The sequence below is a fragment of the Macrosteles quadrilineatus genome, unplaced genomic scaffold (assembly GCF_028750875.1).
Source record: "Macrosteles quadrilineatus isolate MER2022 unplaced genomic scaffold, UCM_ALF_1.0 Scaffold_1__1_contigs__length_201487025, whole genome shotgun sequence".
Taxonomy (NCBI): Eukaryota; Metazoa; Arthropoda; class Insecta; order Hemiptera; family Cicadellidae; genus Macrosteles; species Macrosteles quadrilineatus.
Genome location: NW_026542594.1, coordinates 112,194,430 through 112,211,540, shown reverse-complemented (window position 1 = coordinate 112,211,540; position 17,111 = coordinate 112,194,430). Strand labels below are relative to the sequence as shown.

Genomic DNA, 17,111 nt, shown 5'->3' with positions numbered 1-17,111 from the left:
ACACTACCACGTAGTTTGCCTGGGGGGACCCTCACTATGTCTCGGTAGTTGACACGCCACGTCATAGAGGCTATCTCAGCCTCCAGCTTGTAGTGTCTGTAACACATGTGACAGAGTTAGCTACGTCACACAAGGCTGTACACACTACCACGTAGTTTGCCTGGGGGGACCCTCACTATGTCTCGGTAGTTGACACGCCACGTCATAGAGGCTATCTCAGCCTCCAGCTTGTAGTGTCTGTAACACATGTGACAGAGTTAGCTACGTCACACAAGGCTGTACACACTACCACGTAGTTTGCCTGGGGGGACCCTCACTATGTCTCGGTAGTTGACACGCCACGTCATAGAGGCTATCTCAGCCTCCAGCTTGTAGTGTCTGTAACACATGTGATAGAGTTAGCTACGTCACACAAGGCTGTACACACTACCACGTAGTTTGCCTGGGGGGACCCTCACTATGTCTCGGTAGTTGACACGCCACGTCATAGAGGCTATCTCAGCCTCCAGCTTGTAGTGTCTGTAACACATGTGATAGAGTTAGCTACGTCACACAAGGCTGTAAGCACTACCACGTAGTTTGCCTGGGGGGACCCTCACTATGTCTCGGTAGTTGACACGCCACGTCATAGAGGCTATCTCAGCCTCCAGCTTGTAGTGTCTGTAACACATGTGATATAGTTAGCTATGTCACACAAGGCTGTACACACTACCACGTAGTTTGCCTGGGGGGACCCTCACTATGTCTCGGTAGTTGACACGCCACGTCATAGAGGCTATCTCAGCCTCCAGCTTGTAGTGTCTGTAACACATGTGATATAGTTAGCTATGTCACACAAGGCTGTACACACTACCACGTAGTTTGCCTGGGGGGACCCTCACTATGTCTCGGTAGTTGACACGCCACGTCATAGAGGCTATCTCAGCCTCCAGCTTGTAGTGTCTGTAACACATGTGATATAGTTAGCTATGTCACACAAGGCTGTACACACTACCACGCAGTTTGCCTGGGGGGACCCTCACTATGTCTCGGTAGTTGACACGCCACGTCATAGAGGCTATCTCAGCCTCCAGCTTGTAGTGTCTGTAACACATGTGATATAGTTAGCTATGTCACACAAGGCTGTACACACTACCACGTAGTTTGCCTGGGGGGACCCTCACTATGTCTCGGTAGTTGACACGCGACGTCATAGAGGCTATCTCAGCCTTCAGCTTGTAGTGTCTGTAACACATGTGATATAGTTAGCTATGTCACACAAGGCTGTACACACTACCACGTAGTTTGCCTGGGGGGACCCTCACTATGTCTCGGTAGTTGACACGCGACGTCATAGAGGCTATCTCAGCCTCCAGCTTGTAGTGTCTGTAACACATGTGATATAGTTAGCTATGTCACACAAGGCTGTACACACTACCACGTAGTTTGCCTGGGGGGACCCTCACTATGTCTCGGTAGTTGACACGCGACGTCATAGAGGCTATCTCAGCCTCCAGCTTGTAGTGTCTGTAACACATGTGATATAGTTAGCTACGTCACACAAGGCTGTACACACTACTACGTAGTTTGCCTGGGGGGACCCTCACTATGTCTCGGTAGTTGACACGCGACGTCATAGAGGCTATCTCAGCCACCAGCTTGTAGTGTCTGTAACACATGTGATATAGTTAGCTACGTCACACAAGGCTGTACACACTACCACGTAGTTTGCCTGGGGGGACCCTCACTATGTCTCGGTAGTTGACACGCGACGTCATAGAGGCTATCTCAGCCTCCAGCTTGTAGTGTCTGTAACACATGTGATATAGTTAGCTACGTCACACAAGGCTGTACACACTACCACGTAGTTTGCCTGGGGGGACCCTCACTATGTCTCGGTAGTTGACACGCCACGTCATAGAGGCTATCTCAGCCTCCAGCTTGTAGTGTCTGTAACACATGTGATATAGTTAGCTACGTCACACAAGGCTGTACACACTACCACGTAGTTTGCCTGGGGGGACCCTCACTATGTCTCGGTAGTTGACACGCGACGTCATAGAGGCTATCTCAGCCTCCAGCTTGTAGTGTCTGTAACACATGTGATATAGTTAGCTACGTCACACAAGGCTGTACACACTACCACGTAGTTTGCCTGGGGGGACCCTCACTATGTCTTGGTAGTTGACACGCCACGTCATAGAGGCTATCTCAGCCTCCAGCTTGTAGTGTCTGTAACACATGTGATATAGTTAGCTACGTCACACAAGGCTGTACACACTACCACGTAGTTTGCCTGGGGGGACCCTCACTATGTCTTGGTAGTTGACACGCCACGTCATAGAGGCTATCTCAGCCTCCAGCTTGTAGTGTCTGTAACACATGTGATATAGTTAGCTACGTCACACAAGGCTGTACACACTACCACGTAGTTTGCCTGGGGGGACCCTCACTCACTATGTCTCGGTAGTTGACACGCGACGTCATAGAGGCTATCTCAGCCTCCAGCTTGTAGTGTCTGTAACACATGTGATATAGTTAGCTACGTCACACAAGGCTGTACACACTACCACGTAGTTTGCCTGGGGGGACCCTCACTATGTCTTGGTAGTTGACACGCCACGTCATAGAGGCTATCTCAGCCACCAGCTTGTAGTTTCCACAATATTTGTTGTATGAATGTCCGTTGGTTGTAAAATAAAAATAAATAAACATGTGATAGAGTTTGTAACCTCGTAGTTTCTACACTAATGCACAATACCGTGAGGAAGGTGAGTGCTGTGTGCACTGTGTAACAATTGACAAGGAGGTTACACCTTTTCTCCTAATAGTTTGCACAACACGAAAACGTAAAATGGTTTATTTACGGATTGATATGGCGGATGCTAATGTGTATAAAGTAGTAAGTAATGTGTATAAAGTAGTAGTTACAATATAAAGTGTACAATACAAATATCCTGAAGAAAGTCTCTCGTGTCCCAGAGTTAACGCGCTAGTACAGTCTAGTAAAGTTTGAGCACTGAATAATCACTTACAGGAAGCGATGCAGTAGTAATCACCCGTAAAATTAATTTAGCATCAATGTATTTTGCCGTAAGAAATTGTAGAAAGCTGCTAAAAAATATATTTTTATTACTCTCTTAAATCATTTTTCTTCACATTGTATAATAAAATCACTGCTGACCTTGCTGATTCGTTAGTACCTGAAATTTTTGTATAATCGGAGACGTTTGTTATGAATCCAAACAATTTAGCTCATTGATAAACCCTAATTCAAATTCATTTATAACTCAGTAAACAAATATTTTCAGATTATTTTATGGATGGTTTAACATATGGCTAGAGGAAACCACAAGGGAATTGTGGTCTATACCTCATTTACATTGCACATGCCTCATCATAGGTCAACGGAGCCTTTGATGTCACTGTCTGCAATCTATGGAACTGACTGTTATCCCTTTTGTAGTATATTTTGTGATAGATGTTCTAAGTCTATGGTGCAATTCTCCCAGAAATCTGTTTTGAACCACTAGTCCTGGATATGTTCGTTATTAGTTCACAAATCTATGGTTAACCCCACTGAATAATAAGTAGAGTTAATGTCAGTATCTATTTTTTGGACTAACCATTATATATGATTTGTCAAACATTTTATTTATATTTTTGAAGTAACTTATTCAAAATTAGTCAATTAATCAGGTATTTTTTGTAGAGGCGAAGTGTTTAAGGGCACGTCACCCAAACACTAAACACTAAACACTAATTAAAATGATGCAGGTTTACTGTTCTGTTTATTAATCAATAACGCCTCGTTTTAACGTAATGTATTAAACAAACCTGGTACCTTTGAAGGGCGTCTGAGACTAAATATAAGTGAATAGCTATGTGTACTTTATTTTATGCATCAACATTGACTAACATGAGAGATCGTCTTCAATTTATTGCGAATGATTTGGAGTAAGGCCAGAAATTGTCTCAGTGTAAGAGTATCGAATGATTTATTGCACACTCAATATCTAGAATAAAAAATCTCAGGTAAACCCGTGCATAAGTTTCACCTTGTTGATATTTGTTTTTATTTCGGCTTTAACAAATTGTTCCCGTTGACTAGAGTGGGATCGCATTTATTATCGAGGGATAAATTGTCGCAAAAACCCTACAAAGTGAAATATGATTAGACACCGCTAATTAAGAAAACAGTAGTCTTCTAAGAATCAAGAGTTCTAACCTGTAAAACTTGTTAACCATAACTTTTATGAGAATAGTAGAATTCTGAAAAAGTAATTAAGTAATTTGTCACAAATTTAAAATTTGACACAGTTTCTAAAATAGTAAAATTGATTGTTGTGGGTAGTATTTTAATTACGTAGGGAGATGGAAGAAAACTATAATTAACGTCTAGTTTGTCCTGAGAATAACACAGAGTTGAGCTAGTAATCGAACTATAAAACCTAAATGCTCATGCTAATGGACTCATACAAATAAAATAACAGTTATTATCAAAATAACTTAACATAATTTTAATGACCAAAACATTTGTTTTAAAATGAATTTGTGATCGCATCTGATTTGAAAAAGCTTATAAATAAAATATATCTTGCAACAAAACTATCTATTACCTAGCAGTAGCATCACAGAAATTCTGAGGAACAGTAACACGAAAATTGCATGATAGAAAATATTAAACTGTTTGTAACACCTATTGCATTAAATTGAATCTTTGAATATTGATTAACTAATCTCAACAGACTATTAAGCGGCTTTGTCCCAGATAGTTAAGCTAGTCTTAATTTATTGCGTTGGCTTTACAATTGATTATATAAATAATCCTGCTTGATTGAGTCAAAAAACGTTCCACAAAACAAAGCAAGTAAGTCATTTTTTCTGTATGGTCTATTACAGAAAATAACTAGAATTAAAAAATATATATATTATCTTAGTAATAACCACATTAAAGCTATATACCTATTATAGATTATTAGTGTTCTTATTTTAACAATTTGCAACAAAAACCGCACTATAACGTCTGTTAATAATTACGGATAAATAAAAAATCCCTAAACTAAGTTAAATATATTTTACTTTAAAATTACAATCAATCGCCAATTCGCAAAAAATATTTAATATAAAAAACATAAATGTAAACATGAATTGTAGGATAGAGATATGCTTGGGTCATAGTGAAAACAATGAATCGCATTACAAAGGGTAGGCTAAGTCAATCCAGATTTCAATTTTCAAACGCCTTTTGTGTAGAATATTATAAACTGGGATTCTCTTATTGGAACTTTATCCTTTCATAATTCAATTGATTAAACTTAATCAGAGTATCATTATTCCCACATTACCTTATAAAAAAGGTCTGAAACCAATAAACAGTTGCAAACTAAAGAAATTAGTTCTAATCATGAAGTGTTTTCTTGTTAAATTAATTTTGCCAAAATGTTTTGGTAGCGCCATTGTCAGATATATGATGAACAAAAAAATGTCAACCCAATAAAAAATATAACTATGTTATGACAAATAAAAAGCTTGAACTAGAAAAAAAGTCTTAATCACATAAACTGTTTAACTTTAATATCAGATGATTTTTTTGCTTTCCAGCATTTACTATTGGATGTTCTAGCTAACTATTTTGATATGCATTACAAATACCACCTGTTGATCAAATTAAAAACCTTAAGATTAAAACCTAAAATATTGTAAGAGATGAACTATTGCAATTATAAATCTTGGCCCAACTTAAATAATATTCCATTCGGTTAAGAAATTTAATTGTTATAACATGAGGAAATTATATATTTATATATAATTATTTATTTATTATATAATTATATATTTATTTGACAAAAACTCTGTATTTTTATTTGTAAACCCCTTATGACAGTTTGAAATCAGCTTTTACAGTGTTTGGTTTGTGTAAAAATCGGTTTGAAAAAGTAATTTTAAAACTACGATTGCATTGGAATACATACAAGGGTTAATAGTTTATACTTCATTTTATGCGAAAACAGAATTTTAAATCTGTTATTAATTCAAACTCAATAAAAATACATATCTGAGATAACTGTAATTTCATCACAGTTAAATCTGCCTGGATAAATAATTATAAGTTTGACCATTAAATAGGATATTGTTGTAATATTATCAGCTTAGAAATACACCGAAATTGATATACAGCATAATACAACTGAGGACAGCAATTTTGCAATAATGTGTTATGTCTTGTTATAATGTGGGTTTCAAGGGCAGATTTTTATTTTGGTATTTTTTGTTAGCTCAGCCAGTGATGCGGGTTTACTTAGTTTTTTTAATGACTTAAGATTAAAAATTGCAAAACAAAATATATGTTGTATAAATAGCACTAATACTAGGTGAAATTGTTTCATGTAGGCCCTAATCGTACCTTATTTTATTAATGACTTTAAACAGGATTTTTGGAATTTTATTGTTGTATGGAAACGAAAGTCCGTGAATATTTCAATTTTATATTTTAAACCTTCGAAACAAATCAAATACCACAGAACAATCTTCAGTCCCGTAGTACTAGTTTATGCATAAGTTTAATTTAGCCCATAGTAGAGAATAGAGGATTTTAATAAAAAGTAATGAAAAATAGGCCAAATATCGTGGGCACATCATGTTTTTATATAGTCAATTTCACTCATGAGTTAAGGTATTTAGTATGATGATGTGAATGGCAGAGTGAGGGTTTGTGGTGGGGGGGGGGGGAGGAGGAGGAGCCATGATTGCGGTGAGTCGTAGAGTGGAGAGAGACCAAATAAATCGTGAGCTGATTGCCGGCTGCTGATTGCTCTGCCAATGCTACTGCCATCGCAATCGCCATCGTCATCATCACTATCTTTTCCTCTCTTGTTCTCACTGTATATTTCAATTTTACTTTGCCATAGATCATTTTATGAAGTGCCATACTTATATGCCACAAGCTAGGATAAAAACAGTTAATTCATTTTTTTTATCAAAGCAATATAATTTATACATTTGAGGTTGCATTTTAAATAGGTGTATTGTTATTCGCTACCTTTAATTTGTCTAAGAAGCTAGTAAATGTACACAAAATTAAAACTTTTGAGAAGGTTTAGTTTTTTTTGCTACAAATAAATAAAAAAAACTTAAAATAATCAGCATACCGGTACTAAAAATACAGGGTGGGGCAGCATAACTTCTTTTTTTTTATGTGCGCCATTTTGTTTGTTCATGTCATAGCGAAGAGCTAGCAGTCTCGTTCGAGAGGCGAGGCTATAAAGTTTTGTCCTTGCACAGTTTAGTCGCCATTATGGGTTGGAACAGTGAGGAGCGTGTGTTTGCTGTTGAGGCCTACTTTTCGAGTGGATCAGTGATTGCAGGCCAGCGCGCCTTTCGGAATCGGTTTAATTTAGCCCCGTTGGCCCCTGTTCCGGACCGGAAATCAATTTTTATGTGGCTCAATACGTTTAGACAAACTGCAAGTGCAACAAAACCAAAAACTGCAGTCCCATGGCCCATTAGATCACCTGAGAACATTGAGGCAGTGAGAGCTTCAATGTCGCGAACACCAAGGCGTCCAGCGCTCAAACATGCCTCTGCCCAATCGTTCTGTAACTAGAAATTTTCATGAAGACTTACATTTCCATCCATACAAGATGGTGACTGTGCAGGAACTGTCAAATCGCCTTATTTCAATCAGGGGTGATTTGCAATGACCTGAATCAATCTCCCGATTTGTCCCCTTGATATGTTTTCTATGGGGTTTTGGTTTTTTGAAGTTCCGCATTTATGTGAACCGTCCAAGAACCCTTCAAGATTAAAAAAAAAAAAACCAGGGATAAATTGCCAACATAACGCCTGCTATGCTTGAAAGGGTAATGACAAACATCAGAAATCGGTATACTCAATGTGTCTAGAATGAGGGACGTCACCTGCATGAATTACTCTTTAAAACTACGTAAAACAAAACTGTAGGAATGTCCTTACATTATAAAAACAAAATAAAGTTTGTCTGCCTCATAAAATGAGTTTTATTGAGCTTTGAAAAAAGGAAGTTTTGCTGCCCCACCCTGTACAAAGTTTACCAAAACATGGTATAGTTTTTTTTTTCAGGACTAAACATTTTAATTATATTTTTTTATGAATTTTCAATAAATTATCAGCGGAGAAAACACTTAAAAATTTTTTACTATAGAATGTAAGCTGTCAGATATGTTCCTGTACTTAAAACTTAGTCAACGCCTCACTATTTGTACAAGACGTATTTCCTTACAATCTTGTAAACACTAAGCACTTTCTAGTATACGATAAAGGCGTTTGGACACGTATTGATAGCAAACACACATTGCAAGATCACAGTGTTCGTTAAACTGGTGACTATGTTTAAACTTAATTAAATAAGGCGTTTTGCGTTACAAGAGAAAGTAGAAATGAACAGCGTCTGTGAGCCTGGATGTCTCGGTATTCAAACGTTGCCATGGCGATAAGCAGCTAAAGGTGAGGCAAGGCGTCGGCTCAGGCTCAATCCCTTAATGGATCATCCGTCCAATATTTCATATTAATAATTTATAATATAAATTTTAAACGGTGTTTAACAAAACAATCTATAACTGTATAATAAAAGGATAAAAATCGCCACCCGTTACAGTATCTAAATGCCTTAAAGTCCATACTTGATACCAACGGCGGAGCACAACAACGATGGAGGTCAGTTAAAATTTTACAAGTGTATCCAAGATGAGAAAGTTGTAAAACAAAATGCATACAGCATAATCTATAAAGAACAATAATTCCCTAGAAAGCTTTTTTATATACATAAACCTAAGTTTATTTAAACGCATTCAAACGGGGTTTTATGGAGTAAAAATTGGCTTTCCTTTGTTTGCTCTTAAAGCATAAAGTTTAAAGCATGTCATTATATACAATTTTGTACAGCTTGATTAACTATTCAAAGTGTTGTTGTACGCGTAATGGTAAGGGAGACTTCAAATTCCCCTGCTATCCGTTATTGAGAATAAGTCAACTCTCTAGTTTGCATGTTTATGTATATATATTTCGATCATATTGTTGTCTATTTTTTTCTTACTAATCTATAAACATTACACTAAAAAGACATTTTATAACCTTCCTCGTGGCAGAAAATCTAAGTACACATAAACACGATGCTATTCTATTGGGAATGAATCTGACATGTCTAAGGAAATATTTTAGGGAAAATCTTATCAGGAAAATGGAAATTCGATTAGTCCCTAAGATTGCTGCTGCCTGGGTATGGACGAATGTACATATTTTTTTGTTAATCCCATGAAAACAGTTTTGATAAACAATGTAGAGCCTACAGTATCTACTGTGGCAGTGTCCTCTACTGTGGCAGTGTCTATACTGTGGCAGTGTCTCTACTGTGGCAGTGTCTCTACTGTGGCAGTGTCTCTACTGTGGCAGTGTCTCTACTAACTGTGGCAGTGTGTCTACCATGGCAGGAAGACGACGCAATAAGGGTGGCACGGGAGTCAGTTGAGGATTTATTTCCTTTCTCTACGCCTCATCTCTCGGAATCAATGAGGTATGTAAAAAGTTTTGGGGAAGCTAAGAGAATATTTAATATTCCAGAGAGGTAAAATAATCACTCACGATGATTTGCGGATAAATAGTTTTTAACAATAAATCATCACTTATTACACTGCAGTTTCTTCGTATTTATTTATAGAGGTGTAATATACATAGTCCATGTAATAATTAAATGAAAAATATTTTAACCATTATCGAAACAATGTTTTGTTTATGGGCGTGCATTATATATCACGTTTATTTTTGGTTTTTTGTTTAAAGTAACACATTAAGATGGACATAATATATTACTGTCAAACACTATATAAATGTGTTCACGTTTACTACATGGGATTTGTTCAAATTTGAGGACGGATTTCACACTAGGTTATGTATAGACTAAGCGGTATTTAGTAAGAAGTACCCTACGTTACATGTCCAATCAATAATTGCAGAATTAGTTGATTTATCACTGTTGGAGACTTCGGTTGATCACTTCAGGAGTAACAGATAAGATGAAACAATTTCCTCCGGTCGATTACACTTACTGGCAGTATATCGAACGCTCTTTACAGCCACTTTCAATGATTTGTGGTAACCATTTATATCTTCCAAAGGATCTGCCAAGGAGACCGATATCTTGTAGGGGGGCATTAGTTTATTGTGGGTGATAGTCTAAATCAATATAGTTGCCTGATTTCCGTTTGGAAATTCAACCTTTTCATGTAATATTTGCTCATTACTTATTTAGTCTTATACCATGTTATAAAATAAAAATAATTCTAAATCAATGTATCATTGGATAAATATACATAACGGAAATCCTGTCAAACTCATAATAAAATGTATTATTCGTGCCAACGATTTAAAATTGTTAAAGTAAAGGCTTGTTTTACAAAAAAATATAGTATATCCTTATGGAAAAGTGAGTGTTAGGATGTCGGACCTTAAAATAATGTGTTAGTTAAATAGGATCTCAATAGAAAAAAAAAAAAAAAAAAACTGTATGGACTCTACATGCAATTTAATTAATATATTTTGACGTCAATGCCAATTTGCACGGACAATATGTGCTAACATATGTGCTAACGTGACGACAATGATATGCTTGAACTCCCCCTCCTGTTTAAGCAATTTGGCGTGTGTTCCTAAGGGGAGAACCACAGATGAAGCTTATGGAGGTAACTTTTTATTATTTATAGCAGCAACCATGTGTCTTCAACTACAAACTCACAATCAATTGTTATTGAAATTTAACAAAACAATATTCTGACAATACTTAGAACTCCTATTCTCACTCTAAAACCCTGCTTTACCTACCCCGTCATGTTTCCTAAGTAAATAAGCTTCTGTATTCAATGCAGAAACTTACACTAAAAGAATGTAGCCAGTTTCATATAAATAACATTTAATAATATTTTAACCAAAAGTGGAAAGATTTTTCTCACATGAATGAAGGAGCTGCACCAATTTGACCCACCCAAGGGATTTATTTTCTGTTGGATTTCTCCCAACCTCACATTCAGCTACACCAATCTTCCCGTGTGGGATTGGCACACAACACCCTCTCTAGTGGATGGACACGTTGTATCATACTGTCATATCAATTGACAGATTGGTCTATGGTAATTAATGTTACCTTATTCTTTACAGTACAGGTAAAACGATCTTTAATCACCATAAATACACCAAAACGTAAAAAGGAAGATTTCAGTAACAGGGTATATTTACAAAATAAAGTATAAACGTATACGTGAATTAACTAAAAATAGTACACTTTGTATATTGATTAAAAGTATTTTCGACATAACTAATACATGTTTACTGTTCAGTATAAGGGTATTTCTTCTGCATCAGAAACGACAATGATGAATGTTAGCCTGTCAACAGAACAGAGTTTTGACTGAGCGACGTAATATGTAATATGTCAGACTCCAGTTCTCACATTCGAAGTGTGTAATGAAAACAAATGTTTATATATCTGATTAAAATAGAACGAATTTATATTGTTGAGGGTTAAATATCTATACAAGAATCAGATTAAAGTATCGTGGGTTTAACAGATATATTTGAGGACTAATTTGAAGAAAAAATAAATATATATCACCTTCATTTTGTCGTTTGGTGAACGTTTATAGAGACGTAAGCTACGGTTAAATAGACATAAGGAATGTTGACGGCAAATATATTATAGTATAAGATAGGTTTTTATATACATTGTGCATTTTAATGCCCGACAGAATAGATAGGTATGTTGTTCAAATGGTAGTTTGATTAATTCAGGAGTCTCACACAACACGCTGAACACCTAGGTGCATAAATGTATTTTCTCCCCCCCCCCACTCTGGAAATAAGTTTTCTGTTTTTGTTAGTAAATCGTTTGGAGTTAAATCATCCTTAACATTGAATTCCCTCTACAACTTAACTTAAATCCTTTGATTAGAAGTTATACCAGTAGAGAATATTGTAATAAAATTTTAAAGGGTTAAGGAAACACGAAAAAACTTTTAGATCATTAAAAATTAATGGGAACTTAGTGCTATGTTCTTTAGAGAATAAGAAACTTCAAAAACACAAGAAATGGCAATTGTGTCGTAGATATGAAGGTTTAACACGTTTGTTAGAAGTACTCTATGCCACACTCTCTACTCTATACACTCTACTGCCTGCCATTTGAGGATAAAATCATATGTCTTATTAATTGTTATGATCTATTTACTTACTTGTTTACATTTTATCAGTTTTTTGTTCTCAACCATGTTAATAAACCATCAATTGTTTTTCATCTCTTTTATTTTGTAAAAACTAATCACTCATACTATCTATCATTAACATTATTGGTCCTAAATCGAGCCGGAACAGCAACATATCAAAACACTTGTATCTATATCACTGAAATTTTATTCATCAAAATTTATTTTATGTCTACCAAAATTTGAAAATTCATTATCATTATGGCATCACTGGAATCAAAAATAAAACTCCAAAAATCAAGATTACAACACCTGGAAAATGCTTCAGCCTTTTTCAAAAACAAAGATACATCTACTATAACTAAGGCTCAACTACAAACAAGACTTGAAGTTTTGGAAGCAGACTGGAAAAAGTTTGACAAAGATCACGAAAGGATCTGTGAGTCAAAGCCCGAATTGCTAGAAAATCTCGACTATCTAAATGAAGACCACTACAGCCGCGGAAAAGAAGCTTACCTCATCAACAAATCGGAAATGCTGGACCTCCTTGACTTAGTCTCAACGTCATCTCTCCAAAATGCAAGTATTACAGAAAGTAGTAAATCCAACTCTTTTCTCAGACCAAAATTGCCTCAAATATCTTTGCCACAGTTTGCAGGAGATTATCAATCCTGGAAACCGTTTAGCGATCTTTTCGATTCTTTAGTAATTTCTAATCCTGATTTAACTGATGTAACAAGATTACATTAGATTACATTACCTCAAAAATAGCTTGGTAGGCGAGGCTGCTCAGTTGATATCTTGTTTTCAAATCACTGAGGAAAACTTTATTCCAGCTTGGGAAAAACTAGTAGCTAGATTTGAAAACAGACGGGTCTTGATTAACAAACATCTAGATGACATTTTCAATATCCAACCTTTAAAACAAAAATCTGCCAAAGGTCTTAATCATCTGATCTCAACTGTAAATGAGAGTTTGGGCTCACTTAAATCTCTTGGCTCGCCGATCGATCAATGGGATCACATCTTAGTATATCTGACTGTTCATCGTCTAGATCCTGATACACACGAGGCATGGGAGCTTCACCAAGGCGTATCGACAGAACCATCATCATTGCAAGACCTACAGACCTTCATCGAGGGACGTGTACGGGCTTTGGAAAACATCGAAGCCAGGGAAGTGTCTCACTCGAATGGAATGATAAATCTACCAAAACATCAAGGTAATCCTCAGCATTATCCAAACATCAACACAGCTTTGGTAGCTGAATCTAAACGAAAATATGTATGTAAACAGTGTAGTAATGTTCATTACATAGCATATTGCAAAGAGTTCCATGCTAAAACACCAGATCAAAGGAAAGACTTCTTATCAAGTAACAGGTTATGTTTCAACTGTCTTGGCCCTCACTTGCTCAAAGAATGCCGATCTCAAAAATCATGTGTGAAATGTGGTAATCGCCACCATACATTGATTCATGATGCTGTCAGTAAATCGTTTGATATATGTAGTCAAATCAAATCCACTAATCGACCCCCAAATCCACCAAATTCTGAAAGCAAACCATCAAACACACCACAAGTTTCCTCAAATCACTCTCTTCCCACTGTAAATCGACACACAGTTCTTTTAGCTACTGCTCAAGTTAGAGTAATCAGCCCGAAAGGTAACAACATTGTATGTAGAGCTCTAATAGACCAAGGCTCCGAAATTTCCTTTATCAGCGAGCATCTAGTGCAGACTCTTCATATTGAACGCTCCTCATCATCACTCTCTCTTATCGGTATCGGAGGAAATCAATCATCAACTACTCGTGGATTAGTGTCCATTAACATTGGGAGTACATCTAACGACAAAGTCATCTGTCCGTTAACAGCACATATTCTGCCAAAACTCACGGCTAATTTACCTACTATGACACCAGGTAAATCTAACTGGCATCATATCAAGGAGCTTCAACTAGCTGATCAAGATTTCATGACCCCTGGATCTGTAGATTTGATACTTGGAGCTGATGTTTATGGAAGTATCATTCTTCCTGGACTTATCAAGGGTCCGCCTCTATCTCCTATCGCTCAATCAACCATCTTTGGTTGGGTGTTATCTGGGCCGTGTGGACTTTTCATCAATGACAATAAATCATCAATGTATCATTGCCTACTGGAGAACAAAGTAGATGATTTACTTCAGAAGTTTTGGGAACAGGAGGATTTTGCTAAAGATCCAGTTCAGGTTTTATCTCCTGAAAATCAAACAAGTGAAGAACACTTTCAACCGACGCACTCTATGACTGAAAGAGGAAGATATGTTGTTACAACTCCCACTAAAAGAGTCAACTAAAAATCCCGGACCTGACAACCTCATTCGTTTGGTAACACTGAAGACAGCTACTGGAACACTCAAGCCCTCTTCCTGTCACAGAATAAAATTGCCCAGTTCCCTGTTGCAATTTGGGGGGGGAGTATGTTAGAAGTACTCTATGCCACACTCTCTACTCTATACACTCTACTGCCTGCCATTTGAGGATAAAATCATATGTCTTATTAATTGTTATGATTTATTTACTTACTTGTTTACATTTTATCAGTTTTTTTGTTCTCAACCATGTTAATAAACCATCAATTGTTTTTCATCTCTTTTATTTTGTAAAAACTAATCACTCATACTATCTATCATTAACAACGTTGAAAGCATTTATTTGGAAAATATAAAATATAACCTATTTTACTGAAGAGCCAATCAATTAGCATAAGACGCTCGATATTATTACCTAAAATGGAAAACCTGTCATTCTTACCTTTATAGCTTTAATTTACTATCTTTACTCAGGTAAGGAGAACAAAGTTTAATGAATAAAGAAATAAAACAAAAATAAGGAATTAAGAATAAAGACCATTTTATTGAATGTTTTCAGTTAAAAAGAGCACAACTGTTTACCTTTACAAACTATTTATTTACATTTTTTTATATTATTTTTAATTAGTTGAAGCGGTAAATGTGACTCCCGAACCATCTTATAATACAGCAACTTATATAGATTTTTGACAGTAGGAAAAATTTAATTAAGTTATAATCAGTGAACTAATTGTTGCTAATCTATTGCCTTAGGTTGGTTAGGTTGGTAGCCCTTGTTGTACAGATCAATCTCGACATAGTTTTTTTTTTTTTTTTTTTTTAAGAGAGCGGAAATATAGGAGGCCGTTAGAAAATGTGAGTAGATCTATTGTAAAAAGTTGTAATTATAATTATCCGAGCACATCCATTGTAAAATATCCTTTATATCAATCAGAAGTATTAAATGTTTAACAGAATCCAACAAAGATTTAGTTAATCTGCAAGACAATCATAATATTTTCAAATACTTGCTAATCATAACCTCTTGCCTCGTGTTAAACAATTGTATTTACCTTATTCAATATGTTAGTTAATTTAGTATACCGATATTTAACTCAGTAAATTTATTTTGTATTTCAGAACGAAGATCCTCCTTTTCTTCCCTGAGTATAGAGCGCTTTCCTTATGATTGTATATGTGCATGTACAGGTATCACTAGCCTAAGAATTTACTATGGTATAATGGATAATCGTTATTCTACGCTAGTTAACGTGAATGAAAAATAAATAATTACATGGTGATTTAATCAGACTTTATTATTTCTACAGATCTTGGCTCTCGTCACTAAAACAAAAACTAGGCCTAACCTAAATTAAAATTTGGGTAATAGGTCAGTATAAACTAAAGTTTTACAGTAATTCAACATTGTGGTACAGTTAGCTGTTGGCCAGTGTAATTAATGTGTAACAAGGATTTATTTTTGATTTACTATAAATGTTAATATTCTTATGTAACATTTTTGAGGTTGAGTTTTGGACGAACAAATTAATATTTGACTATCGATACGCACTTAAACGTTTGAGGCGTTTCATCTGAAACAACATTCTAAAATCAAGGAAAACTGGTCAAAATTATAAACAAATATTTTCTTTTTTTTAGTCTGGAAGCATAATGCAATACGAATTTATAATAGAACTTAAGGATTGAAAATGTTTATAAAATGTAAACTTACTTGTGAATTGATGCAATTTTCAGTCAATATAGGGTGTTACATGTGGTAAATTATTTTATTTGAAGTATAAACATTCTCTCACAATTGAAATAAACAGCAGATATAGTAGCAATTAAATTAGTAACTTAGTTATACTACCAAAATACACGTTTTTGCAACTGTTCTTTTTGTATATTTGTTTTTTTTCCTGCTGTATTGTTTAGCAGGTTATAGTTACATTTTATGATAAATATAAGAATATATCTTAGTATTAAATACCCCAGCTGCAGTAACTAAAGGATTTTGTATTGCCTGATTTTATTTGCATTTAAATATTAGGTATAATGAGCATAAAGGTTTGCTGATGCAGGGAGGGTAATAAAGCGTGTTCTTTAGTAAAATAATTATAGAATAATATACAACAAATAGAATATAAAATAAAATATCCCTACACAAAAAACTAAAATAGTTTAGTTATTCTACATAAGAAAAACATGGGTATTTAAAATTGTTAATTTTTTGTATTCCATTCTAGCCAAAACCCATACAAAACCCTTCAATTTACAGAATTATTAGTGTTTGAGCTCCTCAAAAAGATAAAATCCAGTTTTTACCCTAAGGCCCCGATACCATACCCCGATTATGCCGAACTCTTTCGAATGACGTAGGCTTACACATTTGTACCAAATGTCGTCTAAATCGGATGATATTTAAATTTATGTATGTACATGAATTTGAACAGATACTGGTTTAGCCTCTTGGGACATCAAAATGAAATGCAAATGAAAAAGTAAATCGGTCCCGAATCCAGACCTTATCACGAAACAGACGGCTTGTTCATTATATGGTTAATTCGCAA

The 17,111-nt window shown here is 35.6% G+C and overlaps 1 protein-coding gene across 2 annotated transcripts in view; it reads right to left on the bottom strand.

The window, feature by feature from the left end:
• Positions 1-2,234: 2,234 nt before the first annotated feature.
• The window catches only part of LOC128983360 (atrial natriuretic peptide receptor 1-like), a 282,494-nt gene continuing 267,617 nt past the window's right edge, over positions 2,235-17,111 (bottom strand). For both annotated transcript variants that reach the window (XM_054402630.1, XM_054402622.1), the window contains exon 10: positions 2,235-2,352. In XM_054402630.1, the coding sequence (XP_054258605.1) occupies positions 2,241-2,352 (112 nt within the window). In that variant the 3' untranslated portion in view covers positions 2,235-2,240. The remainder of the gene's footprint in view (positions 2,353-17,111) is intronic.